The following is a 17,065-nucleotide window of genomic DNA, read 5'->3' as shown; positions in this document are numbered from 1 at the left end:
AATACATTTTTTTAAAATCAGAATACTTAATTTCACAGAGATATTGCAAGAGACAGTGAGGTACTTAACACTATTTCTGTTCCTCACATACAGCAAGTTACAGCACACATATGAGCAATGCTACCTCTATCTGAACTACCACATCACACAATGTCATAGAATATCTCTAAAGTGCCTTTGATCCTGCTTAATACCATAAAAAAAAATAAATTAGAAAATCCTCAAAGCATATCTGTTCCACTTTAACTATTTCATACAGGAATATTGATTTTAATGAAATTCCCTTCAGTAGCTCGGCAAGTTTCAAGAGCACCAACTAGTCAAAGTGACTTCTGCAACTAGCTCTTTCAACGCGACCTGATGTTCAGTACATCAACCGAATAGCTGGACTAGGAATAATTACACAGTTAATCTCAGTCCAACTGCTTTCCCTAGTTGCTTTTAATTTAAAGCATACTACACCCCTAAAATGAGGATAATGTATTGGTAAGGTTACAAAGTCAAGTGTTGTGATACCAGAAAACACCAGGATTAAGCTCAACCATGCAAGCTTAGTCTCATCTGCCGAGTATATATTACCAGCTTCACATATCAATGTGAATTACATTTACACAGCAATTTTCCACAACCTTTATCTCATCTAATGACTGCCAGTTAGTCAACAGTTTTTTCTATCCTCTGTTCACTCAGTGGAGCAGCACATATGAAAACAGACACTGCCTTGTACAGTCTTGCCTGCGCCAACTAACATTTTGCTATTTCCTAAGCTGTATATACGAGCTTTGCAGACAATATTTAGTTGCCATTTTGTTAGACAAGTTACCAGGGGAATGAAACTGGTAATATCATGTACCTCCCACCCACTTTCTGCTCTCTTCCCTTGAAATAATTTTCAAGCCTGTTGTTTGACTTCAGCCAAATCTGGCAGATAGCTAGCTAGATAATATGAAGATTGTATATGTTTAATGAACACTGGGAGTTGGGATGAAAAAAAGAGCATAAAGCCTTAAAACAAAGGGAAAGGCAGGCCAACCAGCCAGCTGGACAACCAGCATGTATGCACTCCAAAGCTGCCAAAACAGGGACTTGCAACTGTCCAGCTAAGTAGGCAGGACAGCGCTGCAAAGCACTGCAGGGAAAGCAGAGGCTTTATCACCACGGAAAAAATTCAACCCCTTTGAATACCATGTGCAATGTGCATCTGTGTGTGCAGGCGCTACAGAAGGTTTAACAGAACACAGGAGGCAAAATCACTAGAAATCAGTCTTGACTATTTTTGCCACTTACAGAAAAACTTGTTTATTTTATATCCTCTTTTGCTATTAAAAACAAACAAATAAAATTAAATTGAAAATTCCAGCAAAAATGACTGGAGCAAATTTGGAAGTTCAGACCTCCCCACATCCAACCCCCCCAGTACTTAGCAAACAGCACCAGAATTAATCTATTATCTATAAAAATCAGTCACTGGAAATAACAGAATATGTCATTTTCCAGCATGGTATTACATGTGTTACTTACGTGATGCCCTCCCACATATTCCACCCCCAAAACCTTCTTGCTCTGCCCATGAGGTTTTGTACATCTACTCTCCAGTCCCCTTTTCTGCTCAGCCTATCCTCCCAGTTCTTTTCTACTCCTTGCAGCAGATTTGAGGATTACTTTTACACAAGCCCTGGGAAGGTGGGGAGAGAAAGAACCAGTGCGTTTTTCTTCAGGGAAAAAATCACACTTGTGATTTGAGCACTTTCTCACTCTAAGAGCAGGCTCTGAGATCCAAACCGTATTATTTACGCTTAAATAATGTCAGCCTGCAACACTGCCCCTGCCACCAGGGCAATACCTCTGCCAAGTTTCAACCTCTTATTCCAGAGATGCATTAGATCTTAAGGAAACGTTTGAAATCATTATTTTGAAAAGCCAAAGGCAAGGATAAAAAGCTACTATTTCTTTCTGCTCTTCAAAAAAGCTCACGCTTGATAAAAAAAAAACTTTAGGCAGACCCCTGGCATTGGAAATAAATGCAAGTTTTCAAAATGTAAACAATTCAGGAAAATCTTTTAAGAAGTGGTAGATGACCTTAACTGTAACAGGAGGAACAGCAGGGAAGGAGATCAGCTTTCCAGGTAATAAAATTTGAAACCTGAAAACAGTTTCATTTGCTTATTATTGTGCTTAATATCTTCTATAGAAGTGTGAACTGTATATTCCACTACAATACTCAATATGCAGTCAAGTGAAATTAAGACGATATCAGTATTCGGACATCGGTAAGCCAACGAATCAGGCACTCAGTAATGAATGCCAAACTAGCTGTAGCAAAGCAGAACTGTAACCTACCAGCTGGTTCATTGGAAATGGAATAGTAATGATAGCTCTGAATTCGTGAACTACAGATACCACTAAATGAAGTAACAAGATAGGACAAGATTTACTTTCCATATTTATCTGCCATTAGCTAGGAAAATAAAAATGGATTTGAAAGGTGTCAAAAAACTCTGCCAAGACAGTTATTCTCCTGAACTATGTAATGAAACATTTAGCTGAAACTATCACAGAGAGTCCTCTGGATAATTAATTTGTAAGTATGAAAACACTGCTTATTTTCTGGACAGTCAGGCAAATACATTACAACAAATTTAAGCTCTGGCTTTCATTCTGTTGACAGGGCTGCACGGTATCCTCAGGAGAGCAAGCCTCAGATATGTGCTATACCTGGAATTTTCAAGGGAATACAGGATGAAAAGGAAGACAGTTTTACTCAGGGAAATTTTGATGAATAAAATTTAAATTCTTCATTTCCTGTGCAGCCAAGTCTGGTCACAGTTACTTAAGCCAGTATCATGAGAAAAACCCTTTTAAAGGAGTTCTGCCAATGCCAATTGCTGCTCATGTTGTATCCTCCCACGGGCGAGCAGTTTTCACAAGCACAGATACTAAGTGAAGATTCACAGAGTAAGCTAATACTATAGCAGACCACTTGCTCTCTCTGCTGCTGACCTCTCTTGAGATAAAATAACAATACAGATATAATGATGAAGGTTATTTAGCATGCTGAATTAATATTATTGTCTGCCATATCTCGGAACAAAAAAAAAATCAGGTGTTTTTATTTTTTTTTTTAATTTCCTGGTTAAATTGGCATATGCAATACAGATTTTCACCTGTAAACTGAACGTGAATGAATTTTAGCTAAACTTTTAAATCACAAGTAGGAAAATTCAGCTATGCATAATCTCACATCTCACTGAATTTGCCTGCTATAAATAATTAGCAGTTTCCTAAAGGAAATCTTCAGCTGTTATTACGACAAAAATGCACAAATAAATATTTACCATAGTTTGAGCTGGGTGCTGTGTATTTGGTGCTGGACTTGCGAATAATATTTTCATGGATCTGGCACCATTCATTTTCGTTGTTACACCTAAAATAAAAGAACACTAATTCAAGTTAAAAGCTTTCTGCTGAACCGTCTTAGGACAGGAGAATCAGCTTTGCTGTAGAGCTACCATGAAAGGCTGGGGGGGGTTTGATGCATGAGAGAAATCCCACATACTCTTGTTTTTAAAAGTGGAAGGAAACAAACCCACGCCTAACATGCATAAGCCTTTTTATGGACACTATGGAGCCTGCGGTGACTTTTCAGTCATCAAAGCCATTGTTTCACTCTTCATATTATGACCAAACAAAGAAAGCTCTCGACACCATATTTGAAACCTGTGAATGTAGAAAAACAATTTTAAGCTGAAATTAACTGTTGCCATATATTACATTTTTGGTTTTAATTTTTAAAAAAGTGAAAATCAAGAAATACAAAGTGAAATTTGAAAGACTAAATAAAACCCGGATTTCTTTTTAGTATCTCAGGCATCTGCAACAAGACTTTTGCTTACCTACGTATTTTAGAGAATGCCTTGAAAGATGATGCAACTCCCCCCGCAAACTGTAGGACAAAAATATATAACACCACAAAGTATGCTTCCGTATGTGTACCATCTTCTGAAGGAATATTTCACGACTGTTTATTCATCTACATGTTATTTTAATAAGCATTTGTAAATACTGTTATACTTCATTTCAGTTACATTACCACCTGTAAATCCTCAATAGATTTCTAAGATAGAAATGACAATGTAATTATTTGTCAACAGATTTCTCATACTTTCACTCATTAATTTTTCACCAGGAAAAATGCCACTGTTAGTTCCAACAGCACACAGCAGTTTGGTGCTGGGATTGTAACGTTTTTCAGACGCTATTCCGGCAGGAGAGCTGACTGCATCGCCCTTGATGAAACACTCGGATTCAAACCCACTGGATGTACATCTGGCCAAGACCACTTAATGGCAGTACCTACAAACAAAACTGTTCTAGACATTTCCTACCAACTCTATCTTTCTGCGAACACAAAGGAGCTGAGGAACAATGGCAGGTGGGGGAACAACGTCAGGCGCAGGAGGATGGCCAGCACACTGTGCAGGTGCGAAATCCAGTAGGATGACTCACCAGAAAGGCTCTCTGGATCCTTTTGATGACTGCAGTGGGTTACTGCCTTTGGCGATACAGGGCTCATTATGGGATGCTGGGGAAGAGCATTTTGGGATTGTTACAGACTTAATGTGGATTGTAGGGAAACAGAGGGATAATGGTATAAAATGGCCCATTCGGATGTAAATAGGTTGCTGTCAGTATGCTTGTCTGACCATGCCCTATGCCTGAACTGAGTGCCTAAAACTAGGGACGGGAGGGATCTGTAGTGTGTATTTTTATGTATGTATGTATGTATGTTTTCCACTAAGAAGTTTTTACCCTGACAAACCAGAGAGGAAAACAGGATGAGGCCTTTTGAGGTGCTTTATGTGTTTGTATCAGCGTGTACTTTCGCCTGTGTTGACTTGTGTGGCTGGCTGTACACGTGTGTGTTGTGTGTATGTGCACGCGTGGGATATAGGTGCCTGGCTGGACCTGCGGGCATGGAGCTGGGGCAGCTTCACCTCTGTCAGGCTGCTGGATTCAGCAGCTCCTAACGTCTCCCATCACCATTCCAATGCCCTTAAGAATTTTGGAGATTTTAGACTAATCACGTGACATTGCATGCACTTACATGAGAATTTCCTTCTGTTCATTTTTTTTTTTTAATGGCTAACTGCCAATTCCCTCCTGCATTCTCAACCTTTCTCAGGACTGTTTCCTCAGATTGGAATATATAATCTTCAAAATACAAGTTAATGAGAATTATAAAGACAACAAGAAGGTAAGAAAAGAACGAAGAATGGACTATGCTCTCTACTGCAGCATGATGATGTTCCCTTGCAATAAAATCAGGCTATGAAACCATGCAGTGGAAAGTCAAAATCAGTATCAATTACTGTTCTGCTCCATGCCTTATGTATAAATACTTTGAAGTGGGGAAACATTTAAAAAAAATCCTCTGTAAATCACTATCTCTATCTATAGCTCTATAGATATTCTCATTACTCTGATGGCAAGATTCTGGAGAGAGAAATTAGGGACACTGCAGCATTTGGAGATTACATTGTGACAGAGATGGCTGAGAGCACCAGAAGCAGATGTTTCAGTCTCCTTCCCAGCCATGGAGAAATACAGATTACTCTTAATGATAGCCCAAAAAAAAAAAAAAAAAAAAAAAATCATGAGCAGAGAGCCAGCAAAGCAGGAAAGAGAACAAGAGCACACCTGGATGCTTGCTTCTTTCTGGATCTTGGGTACCTGAGTCAGAAATGCCATACTTCTGTTTAGGATCCAAAGCCAAAAAAGCAAGAATTGCAGTGCCACTGAGAAAGCAATGAAGGAAACAAGCCCCATGTTCTGAGTCAGTAGGCTACTGGTCCATTGTATGAGAAACGTACATTAGACTGGGGTGGGGTGGGGAGGCAAAGAATTGAAGTGCCCCTCTATTAAGCTATTACATGAAAGACGATCCATATAATCTCTCTTGTGAGCTGTGTTTTTAATGCAAGTGACTACAGCTGTTGTGTTTAGCACTGGATTCAGTGTCATCAGCACCCTTAGAGGTCTCCTGGGTCTCTCTGTACAATCAGGCCCCTAGGAGATACAGGCAGATCTTCAGTTTCATTAGCTTTCCCTGTTTCCAGGCAGTGACTAATACCTAAACTCTTTCATAGAGTTAGGGTATTAACTTACATATTCAAAGACAAGAAACCTCAGGTATTAAAACAATGGCAGGGACCAAAGTGTAGGCATAATATAGGTTTGGAGCTGCTGAAGCATTTCTCTGACTTACCATTTTGGAAAATAAAAAATCCCTATGTGTGTATATATATATATACTTACTGAGCTACATTATTGTATCATTCGAGTCTTTTTTCATCCTGCAACTTTTATTCAACCCAAAATCCTACTCCCATAGAAAGTAACCCATGCTATATGTTTAGTGAACTACCCAAAACTTTTCAAAAAGCAAAGACACAGTCTTGATCCCTTAGAAAAAAATTTCTCCAATTACAAGATATATTCACAAGTATATTTTGTAAATGACTGTTTACACAACATACCAATATTTAACTAGTATTTGTTTACATGTTTCTACTTTCAGTTGGGAAAAGACATTACTTGGTTAGTCTGGATCTAGCACACTGTGCACAGTTCTGGGTTCTCCAGTACAAAACAGACAATTGGGGAGAATCCTGTGGATGGGCAGGTGGCTGGAGCACACACTGTTGGAGGAGAGGCTGAGGGACCTGGGCTTTTTCAGCCTGGAGAGGACAAGGCAAGAAGGAGAACATAAACAGCAGCCTTCAAAGACCTACAAGCAGTTATTAAGACAAAAGAGCCAGCCAGATTCTTCAGTGGTGCATAGTGAGATGGTGTAAAGCAATGGGCATAAACACAAACAAGAAAGGTTCAGACAGGACATTAGAAAAAGCTTTTCCATGAGGACAGTCAAGCACCGTTGGAACAGGTTGCCCAGAGAGGCTATGCAGTCTCCATCCATGGAGGTTACTGAGACGCGACAGGAGAAAGCCCTCAGCAACCTGGTCTGATCTCACAGCTGGCCTTGCTCAGAGGAGGGTGGACTAGAGAGGTCCCTATCAACCTGAATCAGGTTTCTTATTTACCTTAACACCAAAATCACACAATTTTATTTGCACTAGCATATGTAAACCTGTATAACAGACCTGCTAAACTCACTGAACTCAAATGGAATCATACTGGGGAAAAAGTGCCATCACTGTTATAGCTTGTTATCACATAATGAAGTAAAAAACAGCAATGCAGACTACAAGCCTTCAGCTCCTAGCAAGACAGGAGTCTTGACACCTAAGTAACTTGCAAAACTTCTCCCAAGCATATTAACTTTTTTCGGTTTTCTTGTTTCCCCCCAAGAGGTACACGATGTCAGCAAGATCAGCGTAAGCTACAAACCAGCTACTGTGAAAACAGCAGCGATTTTTTTGTCTTCTGCATTATGTAGCTGAAGAATAGTATGGCAAAAGGAATTATGGCTATCTAGAACAAGTAGTAGCTGGTAATTTTCCATGGCTTCAGTATTATGAAACCATATACTGCCAAGAGTAACGAGATAACCCACAAAGCCTGTCACGGCACACTTACTGACCCCCCCCGCAAATGTTGATTATTATAAAAGGAAAAAGAACATAGACAACTTGGAATAAATTAAACACAAAGCACAGACAGTAAAAAAGGAAAAATGGAGAAAAAAGATGAAGAGTTACTTCCTCCCAGCCCAGTATGCTATCCAAAAGTATTCATGTAATTAAAATGCTGATCAGACTGTATTCCCAGGTTATCTGGTGCAGTTAGATTGGGATTATCCCACCTGAAATCTCAGCTCCACCTATATCAACATTCCTCCTTTCACTGCAGTGGGTTTAGGTACCAGACATCTCAGCTGATTGTTAAGAACGTAAGAACATTAAAAAAAAAAACCAAAAGAAAAAAAGAGCTTGCCACACTGGCAACAAGAGATACTATCTGGGCAGGCTACGTGAGCAGCCAGGCCCAGGCCCCCTGCTCCCTGAGGTTGCTGGATTGCAGCTGTTGAGGTGTGCGATTGTGTCTTTTCCTATTCCTCTGCTTATGGACCTGTTGTTCATAAACCTGTCTAATCCCCTTCGGGCCTGCTAATACTGCCTGTCTTCACAACGTTCTGTGGCAGCCCAACCCAGAAGATCATTACCTGCTTTCTAAGGAAGTACTTTCTTCCATCTTTTTTTGATATCATCTCCTACCAATTTCATTAAGCATCCCTAATTCTTGTACTATTGTGTTCTGTGAACAACAGTTTACCCTTCACCATAATTTTGTAAGTCAAGTCTTGGTCATATCCCTTCCTACCACCACTTTTCTTCTTTTTGAAGGTGAAGCTCCCCACATTCTCAATCTCTCTCATAAGGAAAAGACTATGCTGTTAAACATTTTAGTTGCTCTACTCCATACCTTCTGTGACTACTATATCCTTTTTGGGAGGAGAGATCAGATATCCACAGAGTAACTCAAGGCAGGTCAGCACTGCAGTGACCTTCCAGAACTTAACAGTGTGGCAAACTGACTATACTGGCACTCCCCAAAACAATCTCTCAAAACCAAAACACAACAGAAACATCAAAGAAAGTAAAAACCCCTTTTCGATAATTGTGGTGTTCTGCACTAACTCAGAACTTTAACCAATATTCAGCTTACTTGTCACGAAAAAATAACCATCTTTGCATTGCCAAGATATTAAAAGTCATTTATCCTACCACAGATAATATTCTCCTTGAAGGAGAGAGATAACCTATAGGAAAAATTCTATACCATCCTCACAGATAAGACTATAGAAAACTTCTAACCTCTGATAATGTTTTTACTTGCTGTACCAGCCTCTGGAGTCAAGTTAAAATAGACTTCAGCCTCCAATGACTTATGCCTGCAAATTAACCTGGAACAAAGTTATCCCAAAATCAACGGACTGTAAAGATAGCTTTAAGCTAGTTTTGTACCAACTACCAATATAAGCTGCACTTCACATTTCCTGAACTCAAAGAAGAAGAATATTCTCCCAGGTCTGAAACGCTGGCCTGAAAATACTTGCTTGCTGTGCATTTTATTAACATTTCACTTGTCTAAATACCAAACACACTACAAAATATACTTCTCATTTAAATAAGAATTTTCTCCTGAGCCATCCATCACCTTTTCAGGTTGGCTGGTTCTACAGTAAATTTACCACATGGAATGTTTGCCATACTGCATCAGACCCTGATGTCAGACAGATGGGGACAGAAACGCGATGTACGCTCTTGTCCAGCTGGGCAAATAGCAACAACTGAGTATCAAAAGGGAAAGGCATTCAGGCAGTATACCACATTGAGAGGTAGGAATTTTAAGAGCTAGTGCTGGAGAAAGAGGAAAAAACCCCAAATAACTGTGAGAAAATAAGACAAAAAATAAAACTGAAAAAGATAATATGAAAGAGAAATATATGAAGTTTTAGGGGAATGGGATGATTGGCATAGAGTCATGTTCAATGAATAAGAAATTCCATTAAAGATAAAAATTCATATAAAAATATGAAATCAAGTGATTTCAGGAAAAAAAGAATCAAGAATTTAGTTTCCATCTCACTTTTTAAATATTTTACATGGATGTTATTAAAAAGAATTTAAAAAGTAAACCTTCATGCTTTGACATAATGAGCTTATAACTAGAGCTGTGGTACTATATCCTCTTAGTAAGATTATAACGTAACTGTGGGATTAACAGAAAAATCTGGATTGTGAGAAAGAAGTATTTTTCAGACATAAATCTTTAACAACAATAAGGCAAGCTGAGAAAGACTGGTGAGGTAAATTGATTTCCCCCCCACCCCTGATAAGCACTCTCCTCTTGTGGATCCAGCAAAAGTCTCCATTGAAACACCATGTATTTGCTTCAGCCTTTGTTAGGTTTTCAGTCTCAAATTTTTTCCAGCTTCTCCCTGTGAAAAGGCTTTTCTGGCTGTATGCTGCCTCATTTGTGGCAGTTGTAAGATTTAGAATTAGCCAGACAGTGTACAAAAAGGAATGCTTTTTACTTTAAAAATAGAAATATACCTCTCTCCTTATTTCATTTTTATGATGTTTTGGGGTTGGCCTGAGGCATTTTAACAATAATCAAAATGAAAGCAGCAGGTAAGAGAGTCAGTTCAGCGTTGTTTAAGTGTTCGTATACAGTTTTAAACTTACAAAGGACAAAAATCTGTCATTTCAATTTTAGTCTACAAAGCAAGAAATGGTAGGTTAGCTACAAGAATGTGCAAAGCGAAGCTGCAAGCAGATAAATCTGTGAAAACTTTCAGTCACGGCAGACCAAGAGCTATTGAAGCTGCAAAAGGGATAAGCTGGTGCTGTTTGGATAGATCCCTTTTCCCTTCTGAAGATTTTTGTTGGAGGTTTACAGAGAACACTCCAAGGAGCAGTTAACGTGAAAATATGCTGTACAAGTTTTACAACCACCCAAGTGAATGATAGTAGTGATAAAAAATTACAAGCATCTGCTTAGAGAGCTGAATTCTGTTCCAGGCCCTACCTCCACTCTGGGAAGGCAGGAATGGCTGCGCATGGATGCTGGAAACAAAGGGTGTGGGGAAGCAGATCTGCAGAACAACAGCTGATATAAACACTGAGGCAGATCCAGCTGGTATTTGGGTGATGTGGGAGGAATCCATATTACCGAAACACTTCAGGTTAAGAGGAGGAAAAGGGGAGCTCCCCATCCTGTGATTTTTTTTGATCATAGTCCTAGGACTTTAGATTGCTCTAACTGGTTGCATGACTTTATTTGTCACTGACAAACAGAGAAGTCCAGTATTTTACAAGCTTTTTCTCTCCCATCTTTCAGTGAGTAAGAAGCTAAAGATGCATTAAATGGGAATCAAACCAGAAATGTGATTTGAGAATGTTCCATTACTGTAAGCATTCAAAATGTTGCAGTTGCAATTATTAATATCACACCTACAAGGTCAATATTAACATAAATTCTATAACCAAAAACCACTGGTCTGAAATAAGCTAAACTGCATGGTGACAAAATGCCAAGATCATCCAGATTTTATTGACAAAGAGAAGAAAGAAGACCATGTCCTTCCTTATAAATTGACATTTTTGCTACAGTTTTTGTAACCATTGGCAAAAGAAGAATGGAAGAACCAACTGTGACAGACTTTTCTTTGAACTTACAGATTTCTAATGTAGGAAGAGATATCCAAAAAACTTGCAGTGAACAGTGAAAGCCATTTTTTCATTTCTAGTTTCCCTTGAATGTCAGATTTTCTGTTGCTGCACTTCTGAAAGAATAACAAAGTTCTGTAGCTTCCCCCCCCAGTTATCTTATTACTCAGAATAGTGACCACAGATCACAAAGCAATGTCAGCTGTATCTCAGCCCATCTGCAAAGCAGATCTTGCCAGTATTTATCTTCACTGACAAGAGATTTGAATATTCCCTGCAGGCTCCAGACAGTTTGTCTGTGGCCTCTTTATTACAACTGTGAGACCACATTTCATAATCAGAATTTGTTAGTTCAAAGTCTAAAATCACAAATAACCGAAGATGTAGGTTCTTGCTCAAAAAATGTCGACTTGTTTAGAGTTTTTTGGTCACATACTGTTGACTTCAGTTGTTTTCTACTTCTTTTGCCGGTCACCATGACTGATAAGGAATGGGGCGGGGGGATGGGGCATTAGTAACTATTCCCTTCCTCAGGTGAAATACAGCATATTTCTTTGGTTTTGAGCTTAGCAGATTTTAAGTAAATCACATTAACAGAAGTGCAGCTTTGTATGTCACATAGATTTAGGCAGTATTCAATAATTTCTGAAGCATTTCACATACCTGAAACATCTGTGCTAAAATTAATTAGTTTCTATAAGCTTCTGGAATAACAAAGGAGAAAAAAAACAGTGCCAGCAACACTAGCTTACCTTGTGAGGAGGATAAAGCAGCAAATGCAGTTTATGGCATGTTGATATTTAATCTCTCTTTAGTATCTCATCACCCAACATATACAAAGTGGTTTTCCTAATTATTTTCCATCTAGGAGTTACTCACGTGTAAACTTTGAGAACAAAATCCTTCTCTTCTTTTATTTCAGAGATTGACTGAAGTACATCCATGATGCTCAATACTGCACAGCCATAGGGGCGACGATAGTGTAAATGAGGGGGCCCTTTTTTTGAATCATTTAGCAACATGCGACCTAAATTAACAGAAATTTAAGAGGTTAGAGATTCACATGTAGCCATTCTGTCTATTCTATCCTATTATCCCTCTGAGTGTGCATACCTACAGCAAGTTTCAACTACACCTTGCAGTCTTTCCTATACTTCTGTATTGAGTCTGGCTGAGATGGAGTTTATTTTCGCCCCAGCAGCCCTCACGGCGCCGTACTTTGCATTGGTAGCTAGAAAAGGGGATGATAACACAGTGGTGTCTGGGCTACTGTCAAGCAGTGCTTGCACAGCGTCAAGGCTGTCTCTCCAACATTCCCCTCTTACCAGCAGGCTGAGGGCGGGCAAGATTTTGGGAGGGGACACAGCCAGGATGGCCGACCCAAACTGACCAAAGGGATATTCCACACCATACGACACTTGCTCAGCAATAAAAGCTAAGAGAAAGGAGATGGGGCATTTGTTATTAATATATCTGTCTTTCGGAGCAATGACTACATGTACGGAAGCCCCACGTCCAGGGAGGTGGCTGGACATCGCCTGCTGGAGGGAAGTAGAGAGTAAAACTTTTGGTTTTGCTTTTTTCCTTGGGTAGGGTCAGGTCTGAGCACTCTGCATCCTTTGGATAGCTCTGTGCAAGCAGCCAGGAGAACCTGGAAAGCAGCAATTGTATGCTGCTGAATGCTGCGCTGCAAGCGTGACAGGTACTGCTGCTAGCGCTCCTTTTGGCATCAGCAGCCAGAAGGAACACCCGAGAGGCGTGACAGCTCCCTTGCTCCTCTGTTGTACAGGATCTCCCTAAACTTGAGTGTGGGTGCTTGGGAGCACCACAGACTCCTACAGCAGAAAACAGATCTCTCTCTCTCTCTCTCTGTATATTTGTCTAACAGCCTCTGATTTCCTAGATGTGAACAGCCAGGTATACTGATGCCCTGCCCTGTAAACCAGCTATATATCCTCAGTAAAGACACCTCATTTGAAATTTTGGAACATTAAACCAAAAGCTTTTTTATTTCCTCCCTCCTCCTCCTCCAACTGTGGTTTTTAATCAAGTATTTTGTTTCAGACTGAGAAAAAAAAACTTGCTGTTAAACAGTCATCAACAACTTTGTAACACTGAGCTACATATGGTCTGAATACTAATCCCAGCAGACAGGCATGGTCTATGACTGAGTTTTCTAACTGGTTAAATTGTAATGTCAGTTAATTAAAACATACATTTAAAAATACTGTAAAAACATTGATAATTATATATATATTAAGCATTAAATCATACTATACCTATTCGAATTACATGGGCAACTATGTACAAATCTCTCTTCATGTCCTTGCTGCTGAGATCCTAAAAGATTTGAAATAATATATATATTAAGAAAGAAGACATTGCATTTCCAAATTAAGTGCCTTCAAACTCCCACGAACAATAATAAGGACTACACAGTATTGGTCTCCATTCATTTAGCTCCTCCATCTTTAAATAGGAGAAAGTAGTATTATTTCTAATTTACAGACAAGAAAAATAAAGTATAGAAGGATTCTATTTGGTTCAAGTGTCCTTCAAAAGGAAAAGTAATTAAGGATTCTGACTCCACTGACTAATGATGCTGTATCAAAAATCTGGCAAACATTTTATATGTTCATTTAATCCTTAATTCAAACACGTAGTAAATTTAAACCCCTAAGTTACCTCACGTGCAAACCATTCTGGCTTCCCTCACCCCACTCCCTGACTGCAGGTCCCAACACCTGCCTCTAACCCTGTTCCTTTGGTTCTGCTTTTATTTTTTGGCTTTTGATTTCTCACTGCGTAGTCTTAGTTTCACAAGATGGCTCTAGAAAAAAAATTGCAGTGTGACTGTCAGAATTTAGATAAAACTTCAAGTGCGTTTGGACCTAGTCTCCATTTTACGAGTGGATAGGTGCAATTCTGCACAACAAGCAAAAGTCTGAAGACAAAAAAAATGTAGAAGGCTGTATATTTTAATGCTTTTAAATGTGCAGCATCAACCCTGTTTCATATATGTTCATTACATTATGAGAGCAGCAAGGCAGCGCGTCGACCATGCACAGCATGTATGGGCTCTACCTGTAAGGGCTGGTGGGAGCCCAGGGCAGCTCGTTCATAGCTGAAGTCCAAAAGCAGCGCAGGCTGCGTGCAGACCACTGACTGGAGATGCTCCCTGCCCCATCCTCACCGCTGAAACATGGCAGGGCATTAGCAGGGGAGCATGGTAGATGCAAAGGGCCACATTCTAATGGTTTAGCGACACAGATGGTCACTCTTACATTTAGGACATTTGAAACAGTGGTACAGTATTGGAAAACCTAAGAAATAAACTCAGTTTTAAAATACGGTAGTTGCTTAGCAAAACACAGGACTGTAATATCTCCCAAAAGTTATTTTTATGGCAAGCAACTAGAAACACGGACGAAGAATCTGAAATTCCATGTCACAGAACAGCAGATCAAAACTTTTAAAAACGAGCTTGAAGAACCACCAAAAAATGGGAAAAGGAGAACCTACAGAAGAGTAAAAGGAAAGCTGAAGCTAATGAAGCCTTTTTTGTCTTGAATTATTGACCCTGTAAAGTATTATTGACCCTGACAAATATTTAATAATCAAGAAAAATTAAGAAAATACACATAGAATACTTTTCAATAGTTCATTACCGTGGCATTTTGCATTCACATGTTAGAAGCTGTCTTAACTGCAATTTCCTTGGCATGTTGTATTTTTTTCTGATAACATTATAAACAAAGATCAGCTTCTAAGACATTCCCCCCTCTTTTTGTTTTGGTTGTTGTTGGTTTTTTTTTTAATTAGAGGAAAGATCTAAGAACTCTTTCTTCCTAAAAATATTAGCATTCTTCAAGTTTTCCTTATGTTACTAATCTCCAAAACAAGAACACTTTAAAAAGTTAATATGTACTGTGAGAATATTCAGTCACGTTTCAGACTCTGATGCAAAAAGGGCTGTTTGTGCTCTATCGCAACAGCTGCTGCCTCTTTCTCGGCTCTACTGTGTTATCATGTTATTGTTATGTACTGACTTCTGCCACACAGCCCCCAAATTCTCCCCCCCAAAAAAGGGCATCGCTCCAGTCATTTCTCAGGACAAGAGCAACTGGAAACACAACACGATTAATGTATTCTTCCTAAGAAGGTGGGAGAGAGGAGAAGTGTGTACGCATGCGAAAGAGAAACACCCAAAACGAAGGTTTTAGCTCAGTTACTGTTGTTCACTTCACTCCTCCCCTTACACTGATACAACTGCCATCACTTCACATCTTTCTAAAATGATTTTTTTTTCGTTTGTTTGTATAAAATGTTTTCAACAGAAGGCTTTTGAAAAACAGCTCTAGGGCTTTATATATGACTTTATAAACAACTTGAGATGATGGCTATGTGTGCATGTTTTTTCACTTTTTTTTCCTTTTTACTTGAATAAAGATGTCCATCCCAGCATTAACAGTCACTTCTAAAACACAGAGTTGTGTGGGGAGAACAACGCTGGTGTATTGGCTGTCTACCACTAAACTTCTTTTGAAAACACAATGCAAAAATCAACTGGAAAAATCTCAGATTCAGACAAGATCTTTTATTTTTCTTTTTCAAAAACCACACAACTAAGTGATATTAAAACCACTGTAAAAGAGAATAATGCAATTTTTATATAAAGAGTGAAGGAAATTTTAAACTGTGGCTATTCAAGTTGTCATTCCTAGTCTGAACCAACTTAGTGTATTAAAAGTTGTATTTTGCTGGAAGCTAAAACATGAACCTTAAGTCACACAGCAAATCTCTTTCCCGTGTGACTTGAGAAACCAAATCTCAAAAACTATGATGGCAATGCACATAAATGCTGAACTTCAGGTTATAATGACACATAGCACAATAAAATCTGGGCATAGTGACTGAGAACTAGGCATAAAGAGGATTTATTCTAAAGGAGAAGATTCAGTCCCTTTCAGATAGCGTTATATTGCTAAATTACAGCAGGCAAGTAATAAATCCACGGCTGTATCGTCTTACTCCATTTAAAAGGAACACTGTATTTCCCTGGGCAGCATATGCAGAAAGTTGCAAATATGCTGTTTGGTATGCTTACCAGCAAGCAGATCATGTCTCTCTGAAGCCAAAGAATTAAGCTATATAAATCTTCCTTAGCATTTTCTCTTCAAGTCTTATTTTGCTGCTGCATGAATAAGGGAACATAATTTCTAGGCTTTCTTCATCACCTAACATACCAGTGTGGCATATGGTAGGCTTTATCTTGCGTGTCTTGGAGGAATCGAAGTTCCATGATAAGAAGGGATTTGACATAGTTTTAATCTCAGTAGTGCCTGACAAAAAGTTCAAAAAGCAAAAAAACTTGGAGGTAGTGCTTAATACTCCAGAAAGGAATAAAATTTTGAAAATTTCTATGATTTCACAGGGGGAATTTTATTATACTACCGGATTACTGGTTCTAATTAACAGCAATTTAGAGAATGACTTTTTCAAAGGGCAGCTGTCAGAATATCAGAAAACGGTAGGGCATGAACATATTGATGGGTTCACACTTTAGTTGCTTTTCAATTTCACAAAAACTATACTGTGTCACAGTCAAAAGACAAAAAATGTGGGCCCAGATGGCCTCATATTTCATTTTGTACAGCAGAGGCTTTTTACAAGACAAGAAATTCTTACTACGACATGGACTAAACAACCAAACCCCCAGCCTCTGTGAGGAAGTTTTCAGATAGCTTCTTTGCAAAGAATCCATGCACATGACTCGGGACCCAGAAGAGGACAAACTCTTATTTATTATTTGCTTGCATGCAATGTAAGGAAATCAATTTCCAGAAAGGTGTTCTTGGGGCTGCGTCCTCAGG

General features: G+C 39.0%; 1 protein-coding gene across 12 annotated transcripts in view; it reads right to left on the bottom strand.

Moving 5' to 3' along the window:
• Positions 1 to 17,065, bottom strand: part of DOCK3 (dedicator of cytokinesis 3) — a 223,814-nt gene that overhangs the window by 86,761 nt on the left and 119,988 nt on the right. For all 12 annotated transcript variants that reach the window (XM_037384111.1, XM_037384118.1, XM_037384112.1 and 9 more), the window contains exons 11-13: positions 13,472 to 13,532; positions 12,072 to 12,219; positions 3,336 to 3,424 (exon numbers count right to left, since the gene is read on the bottom strand). In XM_037384111.1, the coding sequence (XP_037240008.1) occupies positions 3,336 to 3,424; positions 12,072 to 12,219; positions 13,472 to 13,532 (298 nt within the window). The remainder of the gene's footprint in view (positions 1 to 3,335; positions 3,425 to 12,071; positions 12,220 to 13,471; positions 13,533 to 17,065) is intronic.

Source organism: Falco rusticolus, chromosome 4 (genome assembly GCF_015220075.1).
Source record: "Falco rusticolus isolate bFalRus1 chromosome 4, bFalRus1.pri, whole genome shotgun sequence".
Classification (NCBI taxonomy): domain Eukaryota; kingdom Metazoa; phylum Chordata; class Aves; order Falconiformes; family Falconidae; genus Falco; species Falco rusticolus.
This window is presented reverse-complemented; position numbering and strand designations above follow the sequence as displayed.